Source organism: Monodon monoceros, unplaced genomic scaffold (assembly GCF_005190385.1).
Source record: "Monodon monoceros isolate NGI ecotype Baffin Bay Population unplaced genomic scaffold, NGI_Narwhal_1 Super_Scaffold_21, whole genome shotgun sequence".
In the NCBI taxonomy this organism is placed as follows: Eukaryota; Metazoa; Chordata; class Mammalia; order Artiodactyla; family Monodontidae; genus Monodon; species Monodon monoceros.
In genome coordinates, this window is record NW_021703778.1 from 131902000 (window position 1) to 131922641 (window position 20642).

General features: G+C 40.3%; 2 protein-coding genes across 2 annotated transcripts in view; both read left to right on the forward strand.

Annotated features, from left to right (window-relative positions):
* Positions 1-10129: 10129 nt before the first annotated feature.
* TOMM20L (translocase of outer mitochondrial membrane 20 like) lies at positions 10130-20628 on the forward strand. Its single transcript, XM_029237842.1, is given in 5 exon segments — positions 10130-10236; positions 10239-10272; positions 16246-16324; positions 19427-19569; positions 20560-20628. Coding segments are annotated over 5 exon segments (417 nt in total). The 3' UTR covers positions 20614-20628.
* Positions 19502-20642, forward strand: part of KIAA0586 (KIAA0586 ortholog) — a 150805-nt gene continuing 149664 nt past the window's right edge. Inside the window, exon 1 of the mRNA XM_029237835.1 lies at positions 19502-19569. The gene's annotated coding sequence lies outside the window, so the exon portion shown is untranslated. The remainder of the gene's footprint in view (positions 19570-20642) is intronic.

A 20642-nucleotide genomic window follows, 5' to 3' on the forward strand; every position in this document is an offset into this window, starting at 1 on the left:
ATTACTTTTGAATTGCCATTGTATTTTTACCAGTGATCCTTATGCACAAAGTCAGACATTTAAAAGTTGTCTTTGGTGTTCTTTTCATAAAGTGATTTAAAAGTATCATTTGAAAAACGTAAAACTTGTTTAACAGTCTAATCTCCAACTTAAAATATTCTTAAGCTGATGAGTTCTTTTCCCTCCTCTCCTTGTTTCTTCTTCCCTTCCCTCTTCCATTACTGTCATGCAGTTACAGACAGACTTTTGTTCTTGTTTCTTCTTCCCTTCCCTCTTCCATTACTGTCATGCAGTTACAGACAGACTTTTGTTCCATTACAGGAAGACTACAGTATGTGATAGCATTCATCATTAGTGAAGGTTGAATGACTCTTAAAATGGAGTTTGCACCAATAGGGAATTTCTAACAAATACATACTTGGTGTTTTCAGCATACAAATATTTTTTTAGTCCTTCACATTTACTAACAAAATCAAATGTTGTTTTCCATGTTGAGAAGGACAACAAAACCTTTTTATTCATAGAGACCCATTATATCTTTTTAAACAGAATAAGAAGGGCAGTGTTTATAATTTTGGAATTTGTAGTTAACATAATTATGAAGCCATCTTCATTTTGTAATCTATACCATGCAAAATTCATTTTAAAAAGTTCTACTTTTGAAAAACTTAAGGAACTTCCATGTAAATATAGTAAATGATTACTCTTCACAGGTAACTGGATTTCTTCTCAAGGCTAAGTTACATTAAACAAGACAATCTGATTCAAGAGTCTCACCAGTTTACGGTTGCCAGATTTAGCAAATAAAAATACAGGATACCCAGTTAAATTTGAATTTTAGTCAAACAACAAATAAGTTTTTAGTATAAGTATGTCTCATGTAAAAATTGTTATTTATCTGAAATTCAAATTTAACTGGGCATCCTATATTTTATCTGCAAATCCCACAACTAGTTCCTTTACTGTTATATTCCAGTACATGTTATCCTCTAGAGAACCTTGGTCTCTGATGGAGGATAATAAACTGCTGAAGTTTCCCTTGGTTTCCAATGATGAATGGTCCTGGGAAGTCCGTAAGTGATTTCTAGAATTAACCATTTCTGTGATGCAGTCATTATCTCCACAATTGGCCCTATAATAGCTAAGCTTTAACAAGATAGTTGTGAACACAGATTTTACTGGTAGTGTTCCTCTGATGGAGCACCTTTCCCACCAGTTGCTAACTGCTCTCAGAAATTCTCTTTGATCCTTATCCAAACCTACTCTTAAATAAAAAACTAAATCTGACTGCATTAAAATTTAAAATTTCTCTATGACAAGACATTTAATAATTATGAATAGAGCCACTGTAAATATTCGTTTCTCGGGTAAACACCTAGGAGTAACTTGTATGACCGTACCATTTTGCATCCCCACCAGCAACACACAAGAGTTCCAGCTGCACTACGTCCTTGTCAGCACTGGATATTGTCAGATGTTTTTGTTTTTTAGCAGTTCTAATAGTTGCGATATTTAGAAGGGTCAAGTGATTTGCCCATGTTCAAACAGTTAGCTAAGTTATAAATGACTGCTTATAAATCCTACTGAGCAGAATCCCAGACCCTGTAAGTTCTCCTTAACCATACCAAGTGTTGGGGAGGATGCAGAAGAACTAGAACTCTCTTACCCAGCTGGTGAGAATACAAAATGGTACAAATACTTTGGAAAATTTTTGGCAATTCGTTAAAAATTTAAACATATGACCTAGCCATTCCACTCCTAGATATTTAGCCAAGAGAAATGAAAGCATGTCCACATATAGCAACTTTAGTAATAACAAATACTTAAAACCATCCAAATGCCCATCCCCTGGTGAATGGATTAATAAATTATTGCATATCCATACAGTGGAATACAACCCAGCAGTAAAAAGAAACAGATGATACAGGCAACAAATTCGATGAATCTCAAAATAATTATGCTGAGTGAAAGAAGCCAGTCAAAAAAGAGTAAACACTTTGACTGCATTTATATAAAATTATAGAAAATACACATTAGAGCGACAGCAAGTCATTGGGTTCTTGGAAAGTTGGTGGGGGTCGTGGCGTGGGTGGCCTGGGAGGGAGAGATTACACAGGGGCCAAGGAAACATCTGGGGGTGACGGTTGTGTTCATTATTTTGGTGGTTGTGATAATGGTTTCATGGGTATACACATATGTGAAAATTAATGCAAGTGTATACTTTAAATGTGTGCAGATTGAATGTAAAGGAAAACAATCTTCTAAAACAAAAAAGCATAGGGAACATGCAAACCCGAAGTCACTGTGGTTGGCTAGTACAAAACTCAAGTTTAATCAAGTCAGTGATTTTTTTTTAGCCTGGGGAGAGCAAGGAGAGATTTGTGCTTTTTCCCCACCTACATATGTTATGACCCTTTTGAGGTTCCTTCATCTGACCAGAAATCTTAAGATCTTCCTGCTAACATAGGTAAAATAGACCCAGTATATTATTTTTCAGTGTTGAGTATAAATAGAAATCCTATTTTTCATAATTTACTGAAGCTAATTTATGTAACCTTTTCCTCTAATTTCTGAACATTTCTCACATATCTTTTTGAAACACTGATGCTATTAAATTGAATATTTTACTGTAACTTTGAGTAGTCACTCTTGAATTAGATTTTATGTGACCTTCATTTCTTGTTACTAGAGTTTATACTGTTTCATCCTGTTTAAGTTGCTAGTTTAATATCCCAAGATTCCTGCCTTGTAGTTTTATTATACTTTCTCTGATTCACTGTGTCCTCAGCCTCCATCTGTTTTCTTCATTGTTTCAAGGTTCCTTCTCTCCTCAGTGCCAGTCACCTGCCTCACCTCCCTTTAGCCTTCTCTTGGAACACATCCTCAAGCATTTAACCTGGCCTCTGGCAATTTTGCTGATTTGTATCTTACTAGCCCTAAATAATTGACCTAAGAGGTAAGGAAATGGTTAATGTCTAAAAGAGAGTAATAATATTAAAAGGACTTTACATGCAGAAATCAATGGGTTTTTTTTCATTCATTGGATCAGTAGAGTGCTTTCATACCACGTACTGCTCTGGTAGAGTAGGATTTTAGCACAATGGATTCAATTTGCCAATAATAGATTTCAAAAATAAAGAACTATCTTTAAAATTGATAAGCCTCTAGCCAGGCTGATTAGGAAAGGAAATAGAGAAGACACAAATTACCAATGTCAGGAATGAGAAAGGTGGCATCACTGCAGATTGTATCTATAGCTATTATAGGGATAATAAAGGAATACTATGAACATCTCTATGCTAATAAATTCAACAACTCAGATGAAATAGAAAAATTCATTGAAAGACACAAATTTCCTAAATTTACTCAAGAATAAATATATAACCTGATTAACCCTATATCTGTTATCAAATGGAATTAATGTTAAAAAACCTTCCCACAAAGTAAAGGTCCAGCTTCACCATGAATTCTACCAAACATTTAAGGAATACATAATACTAATACTAATTTAAGGAAGACATAATACTAATTCATCAAACTCTTCCAAAAAATTGAAGATGAAGGAATGCTGCCAATTCACTTTATGAAGCCAGCTTTACTCTGACACCAAAACCAGATATTGCAAGGAAGGAAAACTAAAGACCAATATCCTTAATGAATATGTATGCAAAAATTCTAAACAAAATTTTAGCAAATAAAATCCAACAACATATTAAACGGATAATACAACATGGGCCAAGTAGGGTTTATCTCAGGAATGTAGGGTTGGTTTGATATTCAAAAATCAATATAATTCAGCTTATTAACAAATTAAAAAAGAAAAACCATCAGATGCAGAAAAGGCATTTGACAAAACCCAACATCCGTTCCTGAAAAACAAGCTCAACAAACTGGGAATAGAAGGCAACTTCCTCAACCCGATAAAGGACATCTATGAAAAACCTACAGTTAACATCATACTTGATGATGAAACACTGCATTATTTTCTCCAAGATTAGGACTAAGACAGGGAGAGCTACTCTCACTACTTCTATTTAACACTGTATTGGAGGTTCTAAAGCATTCAAGAAAAAAGAAATCAGAGGCATTCAAACTCGTGAGTTTAGCAAGAACGTAGGATGCAAGATTATAAAAATCAATTGTATTTCTATGTACTAGCAATAAATAATCAGAAATTGAAATTTTAAAAATATCATTTACAATAGCATAAAAACATGTTAATGAACCTGACAAAGGATGGAAAGACCTAAACTGAAAACTACAAAGAATTGCTGAGATAAAATAGAGACAATCTGGGCTTCCCTGGTGGCGCAGTGGTTGAGAGTCCACCTGCCGATGCAGGGGACACGGGTTCGTGCCCTGGTCCAGAAAGATCCCACATGCTGCAGAGCGGCTAGGCCCGTGAGCCATGGCTGCTGAGCCTGTGCGTCCGGAGCCTGTGCTCCGCAACAGGAGAGGCCACAACAGTGAGAGGCCCGAGTACCGCAAAAAAAAATAATAATAAAATAAAAAAAAAAATAGAGACAATCTATGAGGACATGTACCTTGTTCATGGGTCATAAAACCTAATATTGTTAGGAATTTTTTTGCTTCTCAAATTTAATGTAATCCCAATCAAAACACCAGGAGGCTTTTTTGTAGAAATGGATAAGCTAATTACTAAATTCATGTGGAAATGAAAAAGACCTAGAATAGCCAAATCATCTCGAATAAGAGCTAAGTTGGAGGCCTAATGCTACCTGATTTCAATAATTATTATAAAGCTGTAGTAATCAAAATGTTGTTTTGGAACAAAACAGGGAGTCCAGACCCATAGAACAGAATAGAGAGTCTGGACTCATGGAACAGAAAAGAGAGTCCAGAAATAAGCCTCCCATGTATGGAAAATTGATTTTTCATAAAGGTGCAAAGACAATATAATGAAGAAAGGACGGTCTTGTTAAAGAAATGGTGCTGGAACAATTGGACATCCATATGCAGAAAAAATGAACTTGGAGCCATACCTCACACCATATACAAAAACTCAGAATGGATTACAAAACCTAAAACCATAACACTTTAAAAAAGAAATCAGGAGAAAATCTTTGTGACCTTGTGCGTAACTGGGTTAGGTAAAGACTTCTCAGATACAACACCAAAAGCACAATCCATAAAGGAATAATTTGATAAATTTGACTTCATTAAATTTTAAAACTTTGGCTTTTGAAAAGACATTGTTAAAAGAATAAAAAGACAAGAAACAAACTGGGAGAAAATATTTGCAAAGCATTTATCAGATAAGGGACTTGTATCCAGACTATGTAAAGAACTCTAAAAACTCAACAGTAGAGAGCAAACAATGCAATTAAAAAAAAAAAAGACTAAATATTTGAACACACACTTCTCCAAGGAAGATACATGAATGTCAAAGAAGTACATACAAATGGTGTTCATCAAGAGAATGAGAAGGCAAGCTATAGACTGGAGAAAATATTTGCAAAAGACATACTTGATAAAGGACTATGTCTTAGTCTGTTTGGACTACTATAACAAAAATATCATAAACTGGGTGGCTTAAAAATAACTTATTTTCTATAGTTCCAGAGGCTAGGGATTCTAAGATCAAGGTGCCAGCATGGTCCAGTGAGGGCCTTTTGGAGTAGAAAGGGATGGGTTGTTCTGTGGGGCCTCTTTTATAAGGGCACTAATCCCAATCTTGAGAGCTCCATCCTCATGACCTAATCACCTCCCAAAAGCCCCACCTCCTAATACCATCATTAGGAATTAGGATTTTAACATAAGAATTTTGGGTGGACACAAACGTTCAAGTCATAGCAGACTTATCCAAAATAAACAAAGAACTCTTAAAACTGAACGATAAGAAAATGAACAACCAGATTTGAAAATGTGCCGAGGCCCTTAACAGACACAATCATCGAAGAAAATAAACAGATGGCAAATAAGCACATGAAAAGATGCTCCACATTATATGTCATCATGGAAATGCAAATTAAAATGAGATATATGACTACACATCTAATTAGAATGCAAAAATTCAAAACGCTGACAATACCAAGTGTTGACAAGAATGTGGAACAAGAGGAACTCTCATTCATTGCTGGCGGGAATGCAAAATGGTACAGCCACTTTGGAAGACAGTTTGGCAGTTTCTTACAAAGCTAAACATACTCCTACATATGATCCAGCAATCCTGCTCCTTAGTATATACTGAAATGGGTTGAAAACATGTCCACACAAAAACCTGCCCAGATGTTAATAGCAGCTTTCTTTATAATTGCCAAAACTTGGAGGCTTCCAAGTCCTTTAGTAGGTGAATGAATGAACTGTGGTACATCCAGACAATGGAGTATCATTAAGCACTAACAGAAATGTGCTATCAAGCCATGAAAAGACTTGGAAAAGGCTAAGTACTATATGGTCCTAAGTATATGACATTCTGTAAAAGGCAAAACTATGGAGACAGTAAAAAAAATTAATGCTTGCCAGGGGTTGGGGAGAGAGAGGGATGAACAGGTGGAGTGAAGAGGATTTTAGGGCAGTGAAACTATTCTGCATGATACTATAAGGATGGATACATGTTATTATACCTTTGTCAAATCATTATACATTTGTACAACACCAAAGGTGAACTGTAATGTAAACTGTAGACTTTGGGTGATAATGATGTGCACATAGGTTCATTGATTATAACTAATGTGCCACTCTAATGTGGGAGGGAGGAGTTTGTGCTTGTGTGGGTTCAGGGGGTATATGGGAACCCTCTGTACTTTTCAATCAATTTTCCTGTGAATCTAAAACTTCTCTAAAAAAATAAAGTCTATTTTTAAAAAGTGTTCAATATCATTAAGCATTAGGGAAATACAAGATAAAACCACAGTGAGAATCCACTATCTGCCTATTATGTTAAAATTTAAAAAGGTTGACCATACCAACTGTTGGCAACAATATGGAGGAACTGGAACTCTCATATACTGGTGTAGCCATTTTGGAAAAATGTTTGGCAGTTTCTTAAAAAATTAAACAGACTCCTACCATATGATCCAGCCATTTCACCTTTAGGTATTCTTAAGAGAACAGGAAAGATGTGTCATATAAAGACTTGTATACAATTGCTTGTAGCAGCTTTGTTTTTTCTTAATCCTTTTAATTTTATTTTTGTAAGTGCTAGTCTTTTTTTTTTTCTTCTCTTTTTAAATTTTGGCCATACCGCACAGCTTGCAGGATCTCAGTTCCCTGACCAGAGATTAAACCTGGGCCACGGCAGTGAAAGCCCGGAATCCTAACCACTAGACAACCAGGGAACTCCCTCAGCTTTATTTGTAATAGCCCAAAACTGGAAATAATCCAAATGTCCATCAACAGATGAATGGTTAAACAAATTGTAGTATATCCATAAAATCAAAACTATTTACCAATAAAAATGAACTACTGATAAAACAACATGGATAATCATTATGCTGATTGAAAGAAGCCAGACAATAAAACAGTACACATTGTATGATTCCATTTAGAGTCGATTCTGGAGAAACATGGGTTTGAACTGCCTGGGTCCACTTACACATATTTTTCTCAATAGTAAATGCTATAGTACTACACAATCTGAGGTTGGTTGAATCTGAGGATGTGAAACTACGCATACAGAGGGCAGACTGTAAGTTATACAATTTTTGACTGCGCAGAGAATTGGCACTGCTAACCCCCCCACTTTGTTCAAGGGTCAACTGTATATAATAATCTAGAAAATGCAAACTATAGTGACAAAGCAGAGGATGGTGGGGGAGGCAGGGAAGGATAAGCGGAAGAACAGATTAAAAAAAGGGGCCAAGGAAACTTTGGGGGATGATGGATATGATTATTATTTTGATTTTGGTGATGGTTCAATGGATGTATACATATGTCAAAATGCATCAAATTGTACATTTTATTTTTTTAATATTTATTTGGCTGCGCTGGGTCTTAGTTGCAGCATGTGGGATCTTCAGTTGTGGCATGTGGGATCTTTAGTTGTGGCTTGTGAACTCTTAGTTGTGGCATGTGGGATCTAGTTACTGGACCAGGGATCGAACCCAGGCCCCCTGCATTGGGAGTGCAGAGTCTTAGCCACTGGACCATCAGGGAAGTCCCAAATTGTGCACTTTAAATATATGGAATTTACTGTATACCAATTATAACCTCAATAACGCTGTTGAAAAGAAAGAGAGCAATCATCCATCATAGAACAATTATTAATGCTATCTCAATTTTGAAAAAGCTTTACTGGAATTCTTTTTTTTTGACTGCATTGGGTCTTCATTGCTGCGTGCAGGCTTTCTCCCTAGTTGTGGTGAGCAGGGGCTACTCTTCCTTGCGGTGCACAGGCTTCTCATTGTGGTGGCTTTTCTTGTTGCGGAGCACAGGCTCTAGGCGTGCACAGGCTTCAGTAGTTGCAGCACGAGGGCTCAGTAGTTGTGGCTCATGGCTCTAGAGCGCAGGCTCAGTAGTTGTGGTGCATGGGCTTAGTTGCTCCATGGCATGTGGGAATCTTCCCAGACCAGGGCTTGAACCCGTGTCCCCTGCATTGGCAGGCGGATTCTTAACCACTGTGCCGCCAGGGAAGTCCCTACTGGAATTCTCATCACCAAATTAGCAAGAGTGGTATCTATATTTGAGAAGAAAAATCTACCCTTACCTTAGAAACTTGCTTGAAAATTTTTCAATTACTCTATGGCATGGTCTCTGTGGCAATTTCAACTTCAGTGAGCTGTTTATTTCTATTTGCCTTAATAGTTCTCCTACCTTTACATGTCACTGTTTACTTTGTCCCTGAACACCCTGCTAGTCTCCACAGTTTCCCTGGCGCCACCCCTCTCCATGTACCACAAGGATTAACTATGAGCTCAGTGGAAGTGAAGGATGGGAAGTGGGGGACAGGTAGAGTAGTTTTATTAGAAGACAAGAGCAGTCAGCCTAGAAAAAGATCGTTTGGAGCTGGACTAAAACCATCACCAGGATTCTGAGCTAAAAACCACTCCCAGATCACCAGTAACACTGGAGGCTGATGCTACCCTATCTTGTTTGTGTTTATAATCAGGTTTTGACAATAGCCCAAGCTCCCAAATAGAAGATTGAGTTATAGGAAGAAACACACAGTACTCAAGAAAACAATTACATGCATGTAACTTACACCGGCTAACTTTTGAATAGTGAGGCCATGGGCTGCTTCTCAGCCCCAGTGGAAGTCACAGCAGAGATGATCATTTTGCTATGCACATGGTAGTAACATCAGGAAATCGTAAGTAGCAACTGAATAACCAATCAAACAAAAAAGAAGGTCCTTACCTAGCTTATGCCTTTTCTTTGGCTTTGTATAAAGTCAAAACTCTGATATTTGGAATAAAGTCTTACTTCCCTTCTGCTATGTCTGCTGAATAAGGCAAGTATTAGAAAAGCATCTAGGCTAGTAAGTGTCATGGGTCTCTTGGAGTTGCTTTTCCTCTGGGACCTTTGGCTGTCAGGCCCGGCCCAGACCAGCAAATTAACGTTTTTTTCTAGGCTAAATTATTATTGTTGTTACTATTATTATTACTTCAACATGCCTCCTACCTCCTGCTATCGAGCTAAGGTGGTTGGGGATTTTGGACTGTTGGGTTCTTGCAGGTGACAAAGCATACCAGGTTGGGGAATACGGACTAGTGTCCAGGTGCTCGGTGGGCAGTACTGTGAACTAGGAGATGACCAGAGTTATGACTCAAAGTTGCAGTTGAGGGAACACAGGCCTAAGAAAGATCAGTACCTCAGCTAACCAGATTCCCGACATACTGTGATTTGCCTGAATGGGCGTCATAGGCAGAGGGACTGGGGTGCGTTTGGGTAAGGGGTGCGGAATTTGGAGTACGACCGACCTGGGTTCGAACAGAGCTCTCCTACTCGGTGGTTGTGAGACTCCCACACTCCTCCTCTAGGACCCTGGGTTTCCTCCTCTATCCGCCGGCCGAGGTGCGAGGCGTCGACCCTCAGCTCTTCACGCCCGCGGCCCGGCGCACAGGAAGCCCCGAGGCTGGGAGGGGCGCCGCGCCGACGCCCCCTGCCGGCCGGCCGGGCTCCCCGCGCTGGCGGGTCCGCGCCCAACTCGTGGGACGCCCGCGGCCGGATGCCCTACGTCCGCACAGTCTTCTGCCTCCTGGCGGCCCTGGAGGCCTGTGGCGCCGTCGCCTTCCTCGGCTACTGCGTCTGCTTCGACCGGAAGCGGCGTGGCGACCCCGAGGCGGGAAAGTGAGTGCGACGGCGGCGGAGGTGCGGCGGGCCGGGCTGGGAGGGCGGCGGACGCGCTGACCGGGCCGGTGGCGGAGGGGCTGACTGGGCCCACGGAGCGAGGCCGGGCCGCGGGTGCCGCCAACGCCGCCGAAAGGCCCGCGGGACGGAAGCCTGGGTGGGGACGGCCCCCTACCAGCACGTGCCACGTTTTGTTTGCAGAAAGAAGAGCCCAGCAGCAAAAGGCTGAGGGACGGGGCGCCCAGGGGAAGTACTTTAGCGACGCCGAGGTGGCGTTACAGTGAGGAACCTCGAGCCGATGCAGATCCCGGCTCGGCCTCAGGGTCCCAGGCCGCTTCCTGAGCAGCCGTTTCCTGAGCAGCCGTTTCCCAGCACCGCTCTGCCTGCCCTCACCCCGTTTCCGCTCAACTTACGTTTAGTTTTTATTGTCCGCTACGAAAGGAAAGGAACGAAGGAAGAACCATTTGGGGTCGTGAAAAGGCAGCTAGGAAAAGCCTAGGCAGGTAGGAAAAGCCGCTCCGTTTAGTTTATAAAAAAGAAAGAGAAGCCTTTGCCCTTGCTGAGCAGCACCAGACACTTAGAAACCCACGCCAGGCCTCGGCCGGGTGACAGTGATGCACCGCCTACTCCTGTCCTACTGGGCCTTTCTTCTTGCTCAAAAGCAGAACATATCTTCGTTTTCTCCAAAATGGAATTTGATTAGTTACTTTTAAAGATAATCACAATCATCTTAGCGATCGGTCCAACTTAACTAACTCACATCATCTCTCAAACAGAGAGTTCTTAGGTCCTTCTATGAATTTTCATTTATTCAGTCGGTTGAGCACCTCCTATGTGTGAGGCGTTGTTCTAGGTGTGGCAGAGGTTAGGACTGTGGGTGGGGGTGGGGGGGAAGACTATCCCCCACGTAACAGGAGCACAGAGGAGGTAGAGGATCACTTTCAGGGCAGGGGTATCATGGAGGTGTTCTACTGATCTACTGCTCCTTTAACCTTAGTGGCTTAAAACATCTTATTTTGCTCCTGAATCTGCAATTTGAGTAGGGCTGGGTGGGAATCACACCTTTCTGCTCCGCTCAGCTTCAGCCAGGTTGACCCCAGGGCTAGGTGCTGGGTCATCTGAAGGCTCGCTCCCTCACACGTTGGGCAGTTATTGCTGCTGGCCACTTAGCTGGGTCTGTTGCACAGAACGCCTGCACATATCCTCTCCAAGTGGCGTGGTCTTCCTCGCAGTATGGTTGATGGGTCCCACCGGGCAAGCAAGTGTGTGATATATTTGTGTGTGTGTGTGTGTGTGTTGATACACACAGTTGACCCTTGAACAACACAGTGGTTGGGGCAATGACCCTTCCCTCAGTCAAAAATCTGAAAATAACTTTGAGGTTGGCCCTGCGTGTCGGTGGTTCCAAATCTGAGAATTCAACCGACAGCAATTCAACCGTAGTGCCTATTTATTGAAAAAGTCCGTGTATATGTGGATCTGGACAGTTAAAACCCATATTGTTCAAGGGTTAACTGTATATATGTATTTATACATATATTTGTGAGAGAGAACATGTGGGCGCGTGCCAGGTGGTGCCACTTCTACTGCATTGAGGCCCACTCAGTTTCAAGGGGAGAGGCAATAGCCTCTATCTAGCTCTGGGAATATTGCTGTGGCTGTTTTTGGAACATGCAGTTCTTCACAGAAGACTTTGGAAAAGAGGTGGCATCAAATGAGTGTGGAAGGATGTGTTAAATTTGGGTCCTGGTTTCAGGGGAGACAGCATTCAGGATGAAGGGAACTGAATGTACATAAAGGTGCAAAATGGGGGATCTGCCAGGCCCATTCAGTAAATCAGTTTGACAGAGGAGTCCCAGTGGGGGATAGTGGGAGGTGAGGTTGGAGAGCTAAGTAGGGGCCGCATCGGAGAAGGCTTTGAAGGCCAGGTTAAGGAATTCAGATTCAATGGGGGAATTACTGAAGATTTCTGAGCAGGAATTTTTTTAAAAAGGAGGAAAGCAAAAAACTTTTTAGGTTACATCAGGCAGGAGTATGCTAGATAGAGTGGAGGAAAAGAAAGTTATTGCAGTAGTACAGGTGAGAGGTAATCAAAATCCTGAACTGCGGTGGTGTCAGTGGCAACCAGTGATGAGAGATGTGAGATAAATTTTCCAGAAAGAATAGATAGTTCTTGCTGACTGATGAAAGGGTCATGGAGAGCAGAAGTCAGAGATTTCTGAGGTTTCAAGATGGAGTCTCTTAGGGAAAAAGGTGCAATCGACAGAGTTAAGAAAGCAGGACAGGGAGTATCCATGGCTGGGCATGAGAGAGATGCTTTCCCTGGGGCAGAGCCTGGGTCAGCTCCATGTCCCTCTCCTTCATTGCCCTTATCCATGGTTGAAGTTACACCATTTGTTTGTGTGATTATTTGATTAATGCTTTCTATTTATTAGAATCAGCTCCATAAGGGCAGACCTTGTCTGTGTTTTTACTCTCCATTGTCTCTCCAGTGCCTAGAACAGTGTCCGGTACATTGTAGGTGCCCAGCAAATATTTGTTGAATATTGTTTATTGTAGGCAGAGAGAAACAGCTTGTGCAGAGGCACAGACTACGAAATTGCAATATTTAAAGTGTTGTGGCCAGAGAGATAGCTGAGTGGTAGTTTGGTGTCTTATTGTGGAGGGCTTTGAATGCCAAACCAGAAAGTTTTGATATTTTTCTGTCATGGCAGATAACCAGTGACGGTGATTTTATTTCAGAGAATGGATGCAATGTTTTTTTTTTTGGAGTATGGGGTGGAGGAGGGAAGTCAAAGGCAGAAACATCAGTGGCCGTCTAGGTGGGAAATGATGAAGATCTGGATTATTTCAAATGAAGAAGAGGCAGAAGCAGGATTTTTCAAATGTTCATTTATATAATCCTCATAACCACTCTGTTCTTCTAGGTTTTGTTTTTGCTTTTTTTTTTGCGTTACGCGGTCCTCTCACTGTTGTGGCCTCTCCCGTTGCGGAGCACAGGCTCTGGACGCGCAGGCCCAGCGGCCATGGCTCACGGGCCCAGCAGCTCCGCGGCATGTGGGATCTTTCCGGACTGGGGCACGAACCCGTGTCCCCTGCATTGGCAGGCAGACTCTCAACCACTGCGCCACCAGGGAAGCCCTGTTCTTCTAGTTTTATAGATGAATAAACTAAGGCACAGAGAGATGTCACTTCCTCCTTCCAGGATCTCTCTTCCTCCTCACCCCAGGCCCTTTTTGTTTCCCAAAGTATGGTCTGTGGTCAGTCTGCATTAGATTTACCTGGGGCATTTGTCAAAATGTAGATTATTTGACCCAAGCACCAGCCATTCTGATTTAGGAGGTCAGGGGTAGCCCAGTGGTTATGGGGGCAGTGATGCTCAGACTTCAGAATTGATAAGAATCTTCTGAGGAGCTCATTAAAAATGCACATTCCTGGGCTCTACTTAGACTGATTTGCTAGGTCTGCGTGGAGCCCAAGAAAACTGCAGTTTTAATAGCTCGTTCAGCCCATCCTTTGTGAAACAGTGCTCTCAGATTCTGCATAATCCCTTATCTCCCTGGAAGCTCCTTCCCTTCTCCATAAGTGACCTCAGATGTACTGCTCTAGACCTGGGGCCCCAAATTTTGCCTGCCTGCCAGACTCTGTAGGCTAGATGATCTGTTGGCACCTCAGCTTTGTGTGTTCAGGAGTAGATTCATCATCTCATCCCTTGCCACTGTTCCTCCTCCTCTGTTTCCTTGTGATGCTTCTGATGAGCCCTAGGCTCCCTGCTGTGACACAACTCATCTTGCTTAAAATATCAACCTCATCTTCCACAATCAATCCCCTTATTTTTCTGCTCTCTATCTCATACCCTATTCCCTTTCTATTTCCATTGCTCCTGTACTACCTCAGGCTTTTATCACCTTTTACCCAGGATACTGTAATAATTTCTTAACTGTCTCACTGCCTCTTTTCTTATGCTCTCAGAGTAAATTCCTTCTAAACCGCAGCTGTGTATATGTAACACTTTGCAGTAGCTCCCTACTCTGCAGATGAAAGACGAACCCTCTCAGCTTGGCGCCAAGGACTTGGCACCATGGGTGCCTTCTGTATTGACAGCCTTATTTTCCTAAGGATTAGAAATAATACATGGAAAGTTTTCAGTCCATAGCTGGCCTTCAGTAATTGGTAATTATTATTATTGTTGCTCCATTCACCCTATCATAATCCAGCTACATAAGCTCACTTGATATTTTTCCCTGCAGTTTGGCATCATTTGTACTTTCTTCATCAGACTTTCACTGAGCTTCTCCACATCTCAAATGCTATCTTTTCTGAGAAACTTACCCTGATCTTCCAACCAGATGGAATGTACTATGAGCCCCAGAGACATTGGACTTTGTTGTTAATGTGTTATTGATATCAAGCATACTTGTCTTTTCTCTTGGTTAGACTCTGGACTCCATGGGGATGGGCACAGGAGTCTTGATCTCCTTCCCCTTCCAGCTCTCCTTAGAGGGTCCTGCTCTTGGCTCACTAAGTATCTGATGAATGAAACCTGTGGTTGTTACTGATCATCAGCATGTTTGCTGATAAAAGCTTAGAATATGATCTCATCTGCAGGTTTATACCATTTAAAAAAGAGAATTCTTGGGGAAAATAAACAGAAAAACTCTCTGAATATAAAAGACTGAAGCTGAAGTGACTGGCAGTGGAGTTGATACTTTGGGCTAGGGATTGCCCACTTTAGCTTTAAAGACCAGCCCTTGGCATGGTACCAGTGATGATGCCATCCTGTGAACCTCGTCACTTTCATGAACCAGCCTGCAGCAAACCACAGCATCCTTCTGAATATCACCAGCTGCCCGGCCAGCCCCCGCCATGCGCTTTGCTAAATCAACAAGCACGGTTAATACCCTAGGCAAGAAAATAGGTTTGCAAAGAAAACTACCTTTGTTATAGTTGATTACAGTGTGATTTCTCCTATGTGTACTTAGCAAGCTGGGTAAAATATGAGGTTATTACAAACACCTCAACCAAACTTGAATATGCCATTTTTTTCATTTGTTTGCTTTAGGAGGGAGCTTCAACTTTTTTTTTTTTAATTATAACATGAGCTAAATTTAAGAAATTACCCTAGTCTTCTGACTTTATTTCTCAGAGTTGTTAGATCTAAATGACAATATAACTCATGAAAGTATATTGAAAAGTACAAGAGCTGATATAAAATGGTAATCAGGGTTCCAGGTGTCAAGGGATTAGAGAAGCTGAAGTATAAAACTGGCCAGGCTGCAGCCTGGCAGACGCTGGATGTGCTGGTTTAACAAGGTACCATCTAGGAAGGCCATCAAATGTGCATGGTGACAATTCACAGCCATCGCCTGCTGTATATATATATATATATATTTTTTTTGGCGCCTGAAATTATAACTCCATTTTAAGAAATTGTCTTAAATATAAAGAACAACTGCATTTGTCATGCTTGGATTTAGAGACTAGATTCAAGATGTGCTTTTTTTTGGGTTTTTTGTGGCACGCAGGCCTCTCACTGTTGTGGCCTCTCCCGTTGTGGAGCACAGGCTCCGGACGCGCAGGCTCAGCAGCCACGGCCCACGGGCCCAGCCGCCCCGCGGCATGTGGGATCTTCCCGGACCGGGGCACGAACCCGCGTCCCCTGCAACGGCAGGCAGACTTCCAACCACTGCGCCACCAGAGAAGCCCAAGATGTGCTTTTAAAATAAAAGTTAAGGGACTTCCCTGTGGTCCCTGGTGGGGTAAGACTCTGTGTTCCCAATGCAGGGGGCCCGGGTTCGATCCCTGATCGGGGAACTAGATCCCACATGCATGCTGCAACTAAGAGTTTGCAGGCCACAACTAAGGAGCCCGCCTGCCACAAGTAACACCCAGTGCAACAAAATAAATAAATAAAATAAAAGTTAAATAATTTTGACGAGTAACCATATACCTTACATTCGTTACTTATTGTTAAATATTCTGTGACTCTTTTAGTTGTGGGATCCAGCAAAGAATGAAAAATTACAACTTTTTCTGCAAGAAGTACGAATGGGAGAACTTTGGTTATCCAGAGGTAAGAATGTAAACATTCTTTTGTAAGCAGTTATTTATGATAATTTATATTTGAGAAATATTTATGGATTGGTATTTGTATGTCAGATAACTAACTAGACGTGTTAACCAACTTGCTTCAGTTTAAGAGAAACTGTCCCAGCATTTTCACTTTATTACAGTTACAGCTCCACGATGTTACAGTTAGTGTTAGTTTTGGTTGCAGTCTTGGAAGTGGGCAGATGGAGAAGCAAAGCCAAATACAAGAACACCTTATTTACTGTCAGATAAAATTCTAAGTAAATGGGTTTTCCAAATGACTAAATGTTGTATGAATCAAAACTTAAAAAATTTTTAACTGCTTAAGGATACTCCCTGGATATAGGGGCAATTAAAATACAAAGAACCTTTCAGCTTTAACATTTTTTGAGCTGGGATAGTATAAATATGGAGAGGAAAATTATGAGTTATAAATTAAAAGAAAAATAACAATTATTTTATTACATTTTATTTTTACTTACTTTATGTTTAAGAGCTATCATGTAATAGTTTAGATTTAGAGGTGAATGTTACAAATATTGAGATGATAAAACAAAAATTGCAAATTTGAGTTTTTAAATTTTTCTCTCTCAAAGGTGATTAACATTATTTCTATGAGCCCCTAAATTAATTAGCACTTTTAGGGTTATATACTTCTACTATATTTTACTTCTGAAATTCTCATCTTGGTTGCTTATTCTTTAAATCCCCCACCAAACCCAAAAGCAATTACATAAGAATCTCTGGGGTGGGACCCAGGCATCAGAATTTTTTTTTCTTTTTTCTTTTTTTTAATTGAAGTATAGTTGGTTTACAGTGTTGTGTTACTTTCAGGTGTACAGCAAAGTGATTCAGTTTTACATATATTTATCTATATCTGTTCTTTTTCAGATTCTTTTCCCTTATAGATTATACAAGATATTGATTATAGTTCCCTGTGCTATACCGTAGGTCCTTGTTGGTAATCTATTTTGTATTTAGTAGTGTGTATATGTTAATCCCAAACTCCTAATTTATCCATCCCCTTCTCCCCTTTGGTTACCATAAGTTTGTCTTCTCTGAGTCTATTTCTGTTTTGTAAATAAGTTCATTTCTGTCATTTTTTTAGATTCCATATATTAGTGATATCATATGATATTTGTCTTTCTCTGACTTAACTTCACTTAGTATGATAATTTCTAGGTCCATCCATGTTGCTGCAAATGGCATTATTTCATTCTTTTTTTTTTTTTTTGCTGTACGCGGGTCTCTCACTGTTGTGGCCTCTCCCGTTGTGGAGCACAGGCTCTGGACGCGCAGGCTCAGCAGCCATGGCTTACGGGCCCAGCCGCTCTGCGGCATGTGGGATCTTCCCGGTCTGGGGCACGAACCCGTGTCCCCTGCATCGGCAGGCGGACTCTCAACCACTGCGCCATTCTTTTTTATGGCTGATAATATTCCAATGCATGTATGTACCACATCTTTTTTATCCATTCCTCTGTCGACGGACATTTAGGTTGCTTCCATGTCTTGGCTATTGTAAACATTGCTTCAGTGAACATTGGGGTGCATGTATCTTTTAGAATTATAGTTTTCTCCAGATATATAGGTGTCAGTATTCTTTAAACCTCCCTAGGTTATTACAGTACACTGGTTGAGAACCAGTGTTCTAATGCAATAATTTTTCACCCAGTTTTCTGTAATCTCAGTTTTCTCTACTCCCTCCTGCCACCACCCCATTTTTACTACTTTGCTGCCAGGTAGTTCTGTAGCCATCTCAGTTGTGTTTATGTCTATATAACCAGAGGGACCATAGAGCCAAAAGTTTTAAGAGAAATTTCTGATTAGCTGATTTGATTGGATTTATTGGTTGGTTGATCTAATTAACCAAACTGATTATTGTTTTTAGGTTACATTAGCTCCATCAACTTGAGAGGCACTATTATATCTTTTTCTTTCTTTAAAAGGTTTGATACAAAGTGTTTATTTCCTACTTAGTTATATTAAATATGTCAAAATGTCAACTTCTGTTATTACATAACACCTGAAGAGAGGCAGCACACTATAGTCTCAAGGTTCAGAAAATTAGGTTCTGTTACTAATTCTGGCATTAATTAGCTTTGAAACCTTAAGTTATTTCACTGATCTTTGCCTATTTCCTAAAACGAGGTAGTGAGACTAAGTGATTACATGTTTTAACTTAAAGAGAGACTCTATCATTAATTTCCACTATTCACAAATTTTCATTCTTAGTTACTTTACAGCCAATCATCCTAAAACTCATTTTAAAACCACCTAGAAATCAAAGTTCATAAATCTCTTCTCCTCCCCTGGATATGTAATTCATGTTACACTAAATCTTGTTTCAGCTCGTTGATAATACAATCTATGTTTTAAAAGTCTTATTTAGCTGGAACATCAAGATGTTTCACCTGTAATACTTCATCGATCACATACGTAGAGTTAAAGATAACTCATATCAGTAATGGCAAACCCCAGCCTTTTAAAAAAACTCAGTACCTCCCTCTTGCATACCCAAATAGCAGAATGTGAACATTTACAATTCAAGAGTGCACTTTTAAATAGTAATTTGGGTCAGAAAGTTATTTAATTGGCAGCTCAACATTTTCCCCTTTATACTCTTTACTCTTTTTGTGGCTTGTTCAGATAGTCTTTATTTATTTTTTAACATTTATTTGTTTGGTTGCATCGGGTCTTAGTTGCGGCATGTGGGATCTTTTGTTGCGGCATGCGGGATCTTTCGTTGTGGCATGGGGGCTCTTCATCGCGGCGGGTGGGCTTCTCTCTAGTTCTGGTGCACGGGCTCCAGAGCACGCGGGCTCAGTAGTTGCGGTGCGTGGGCTCCAGAGCACGTGGGTTTAGTTGCCCCACAGCATGTGAGATCTTAGTTCCCGGACCAGGGCCTGAACCCGCGTCCCCTGCATTAGAAGGAGGATTCTTAACCATTGGACCACGAGGGAAGTCCTCTAGTCTTTAGTTTGATGTGTTTTTTTAGTTTCAATGCTTGGTGCTTTCTTGGTAACTTGTAGAATGTATATTTTGAAGAACTTTAAAATTCTGCTCTAATCTTATAAATCTGTTTCAGGGGAGCATTGAATGGGGCTTGAACATCTCAGCAATGCCTTTTTGGTGTGTGGGCAACCACAGGAACTTCTGAAAGTTTTCAAACACACACTTCCTCCCAAGGTATTTGAGATGCTATTGTGCAAAATTCCCCTCATTTGCCAGGTAAGCACATACTTAATTATCTTTGTGAAATGAACACTGTAAATAACCATGTTGGGCTTAATTACGTAGAAACAGTGAAGTATTGATATGTGTGTGAATGGCCCAAAGTTTTAAATGAGTAAGATCTCTGAATTTTTGTTTGCTTTTCTTGTCTTCAGATGAAACAAGCTTATTCTTTCATGTTCCTTTGACCATAATGAATTGTATATTTTGTTGAGTATTATACATGTTTCAACATTTCAACTTTAAAGTTAACACTGTTAACACTGTTTATCTTTGTACTTTCAAAGACATCACAATTATTGACTGACTGCAATGTCAACAGAGGTCTGTAAGTTAAATGGTATTGTTAGTTAAATGACCTAATGGCTTAAAAATTAGATATAATACAGAAAACTGTAAATTATCAAAGCAGAATAATACTTCTACTTTCCAATAATATGACAAAACATAGAAATCACTTTGGTAAATTTAAACATATAGGCTAGTTAGTGTTCTCTTGAGTACAAGTTTATATTGGTAAATGTAAGCAGACTAATACCTATTAATAAATTGGCTCCTGAATGGATATCATTTGATACCAAACTGCTGGGTGTGCTTATGCATCAACTAGAGTTTCCTGCAGCGTTTGGATTTGTTTTAGGATTCATTTAGCTCTAAGACACTACTTTAACTTTGGTTTACTTTTTATTACATTGATCACATGCAGTAGCTGAGAGTACACTGTATATTGTTGGTCTGACTTGGAATCATTCATGTTGGCTTCTCAGCTTTTGAATAAAACACAAAGCAACATAGTCTCCACTAAAGCACAATAATCAATTCTTAAACATTTTGCAAGCTAGTCTCTCAGATGGGATCTTTCCTGAAGGTACATGAAAATGTCGCTAGGATAAGAATGTGTAGTGCCCACCCTGACACAAGAAGGGAGGCAAGAAAAGGATCGTGCATTAAATTGATTAGCAAGTAACTATTTTATGTATTTACCAGCAATTTGAGGCAGACATGAATGAACAGGAATACTTGGAGGATGATCCTGATTGAAAAACATTTCAATGTATCCACAATCCAGT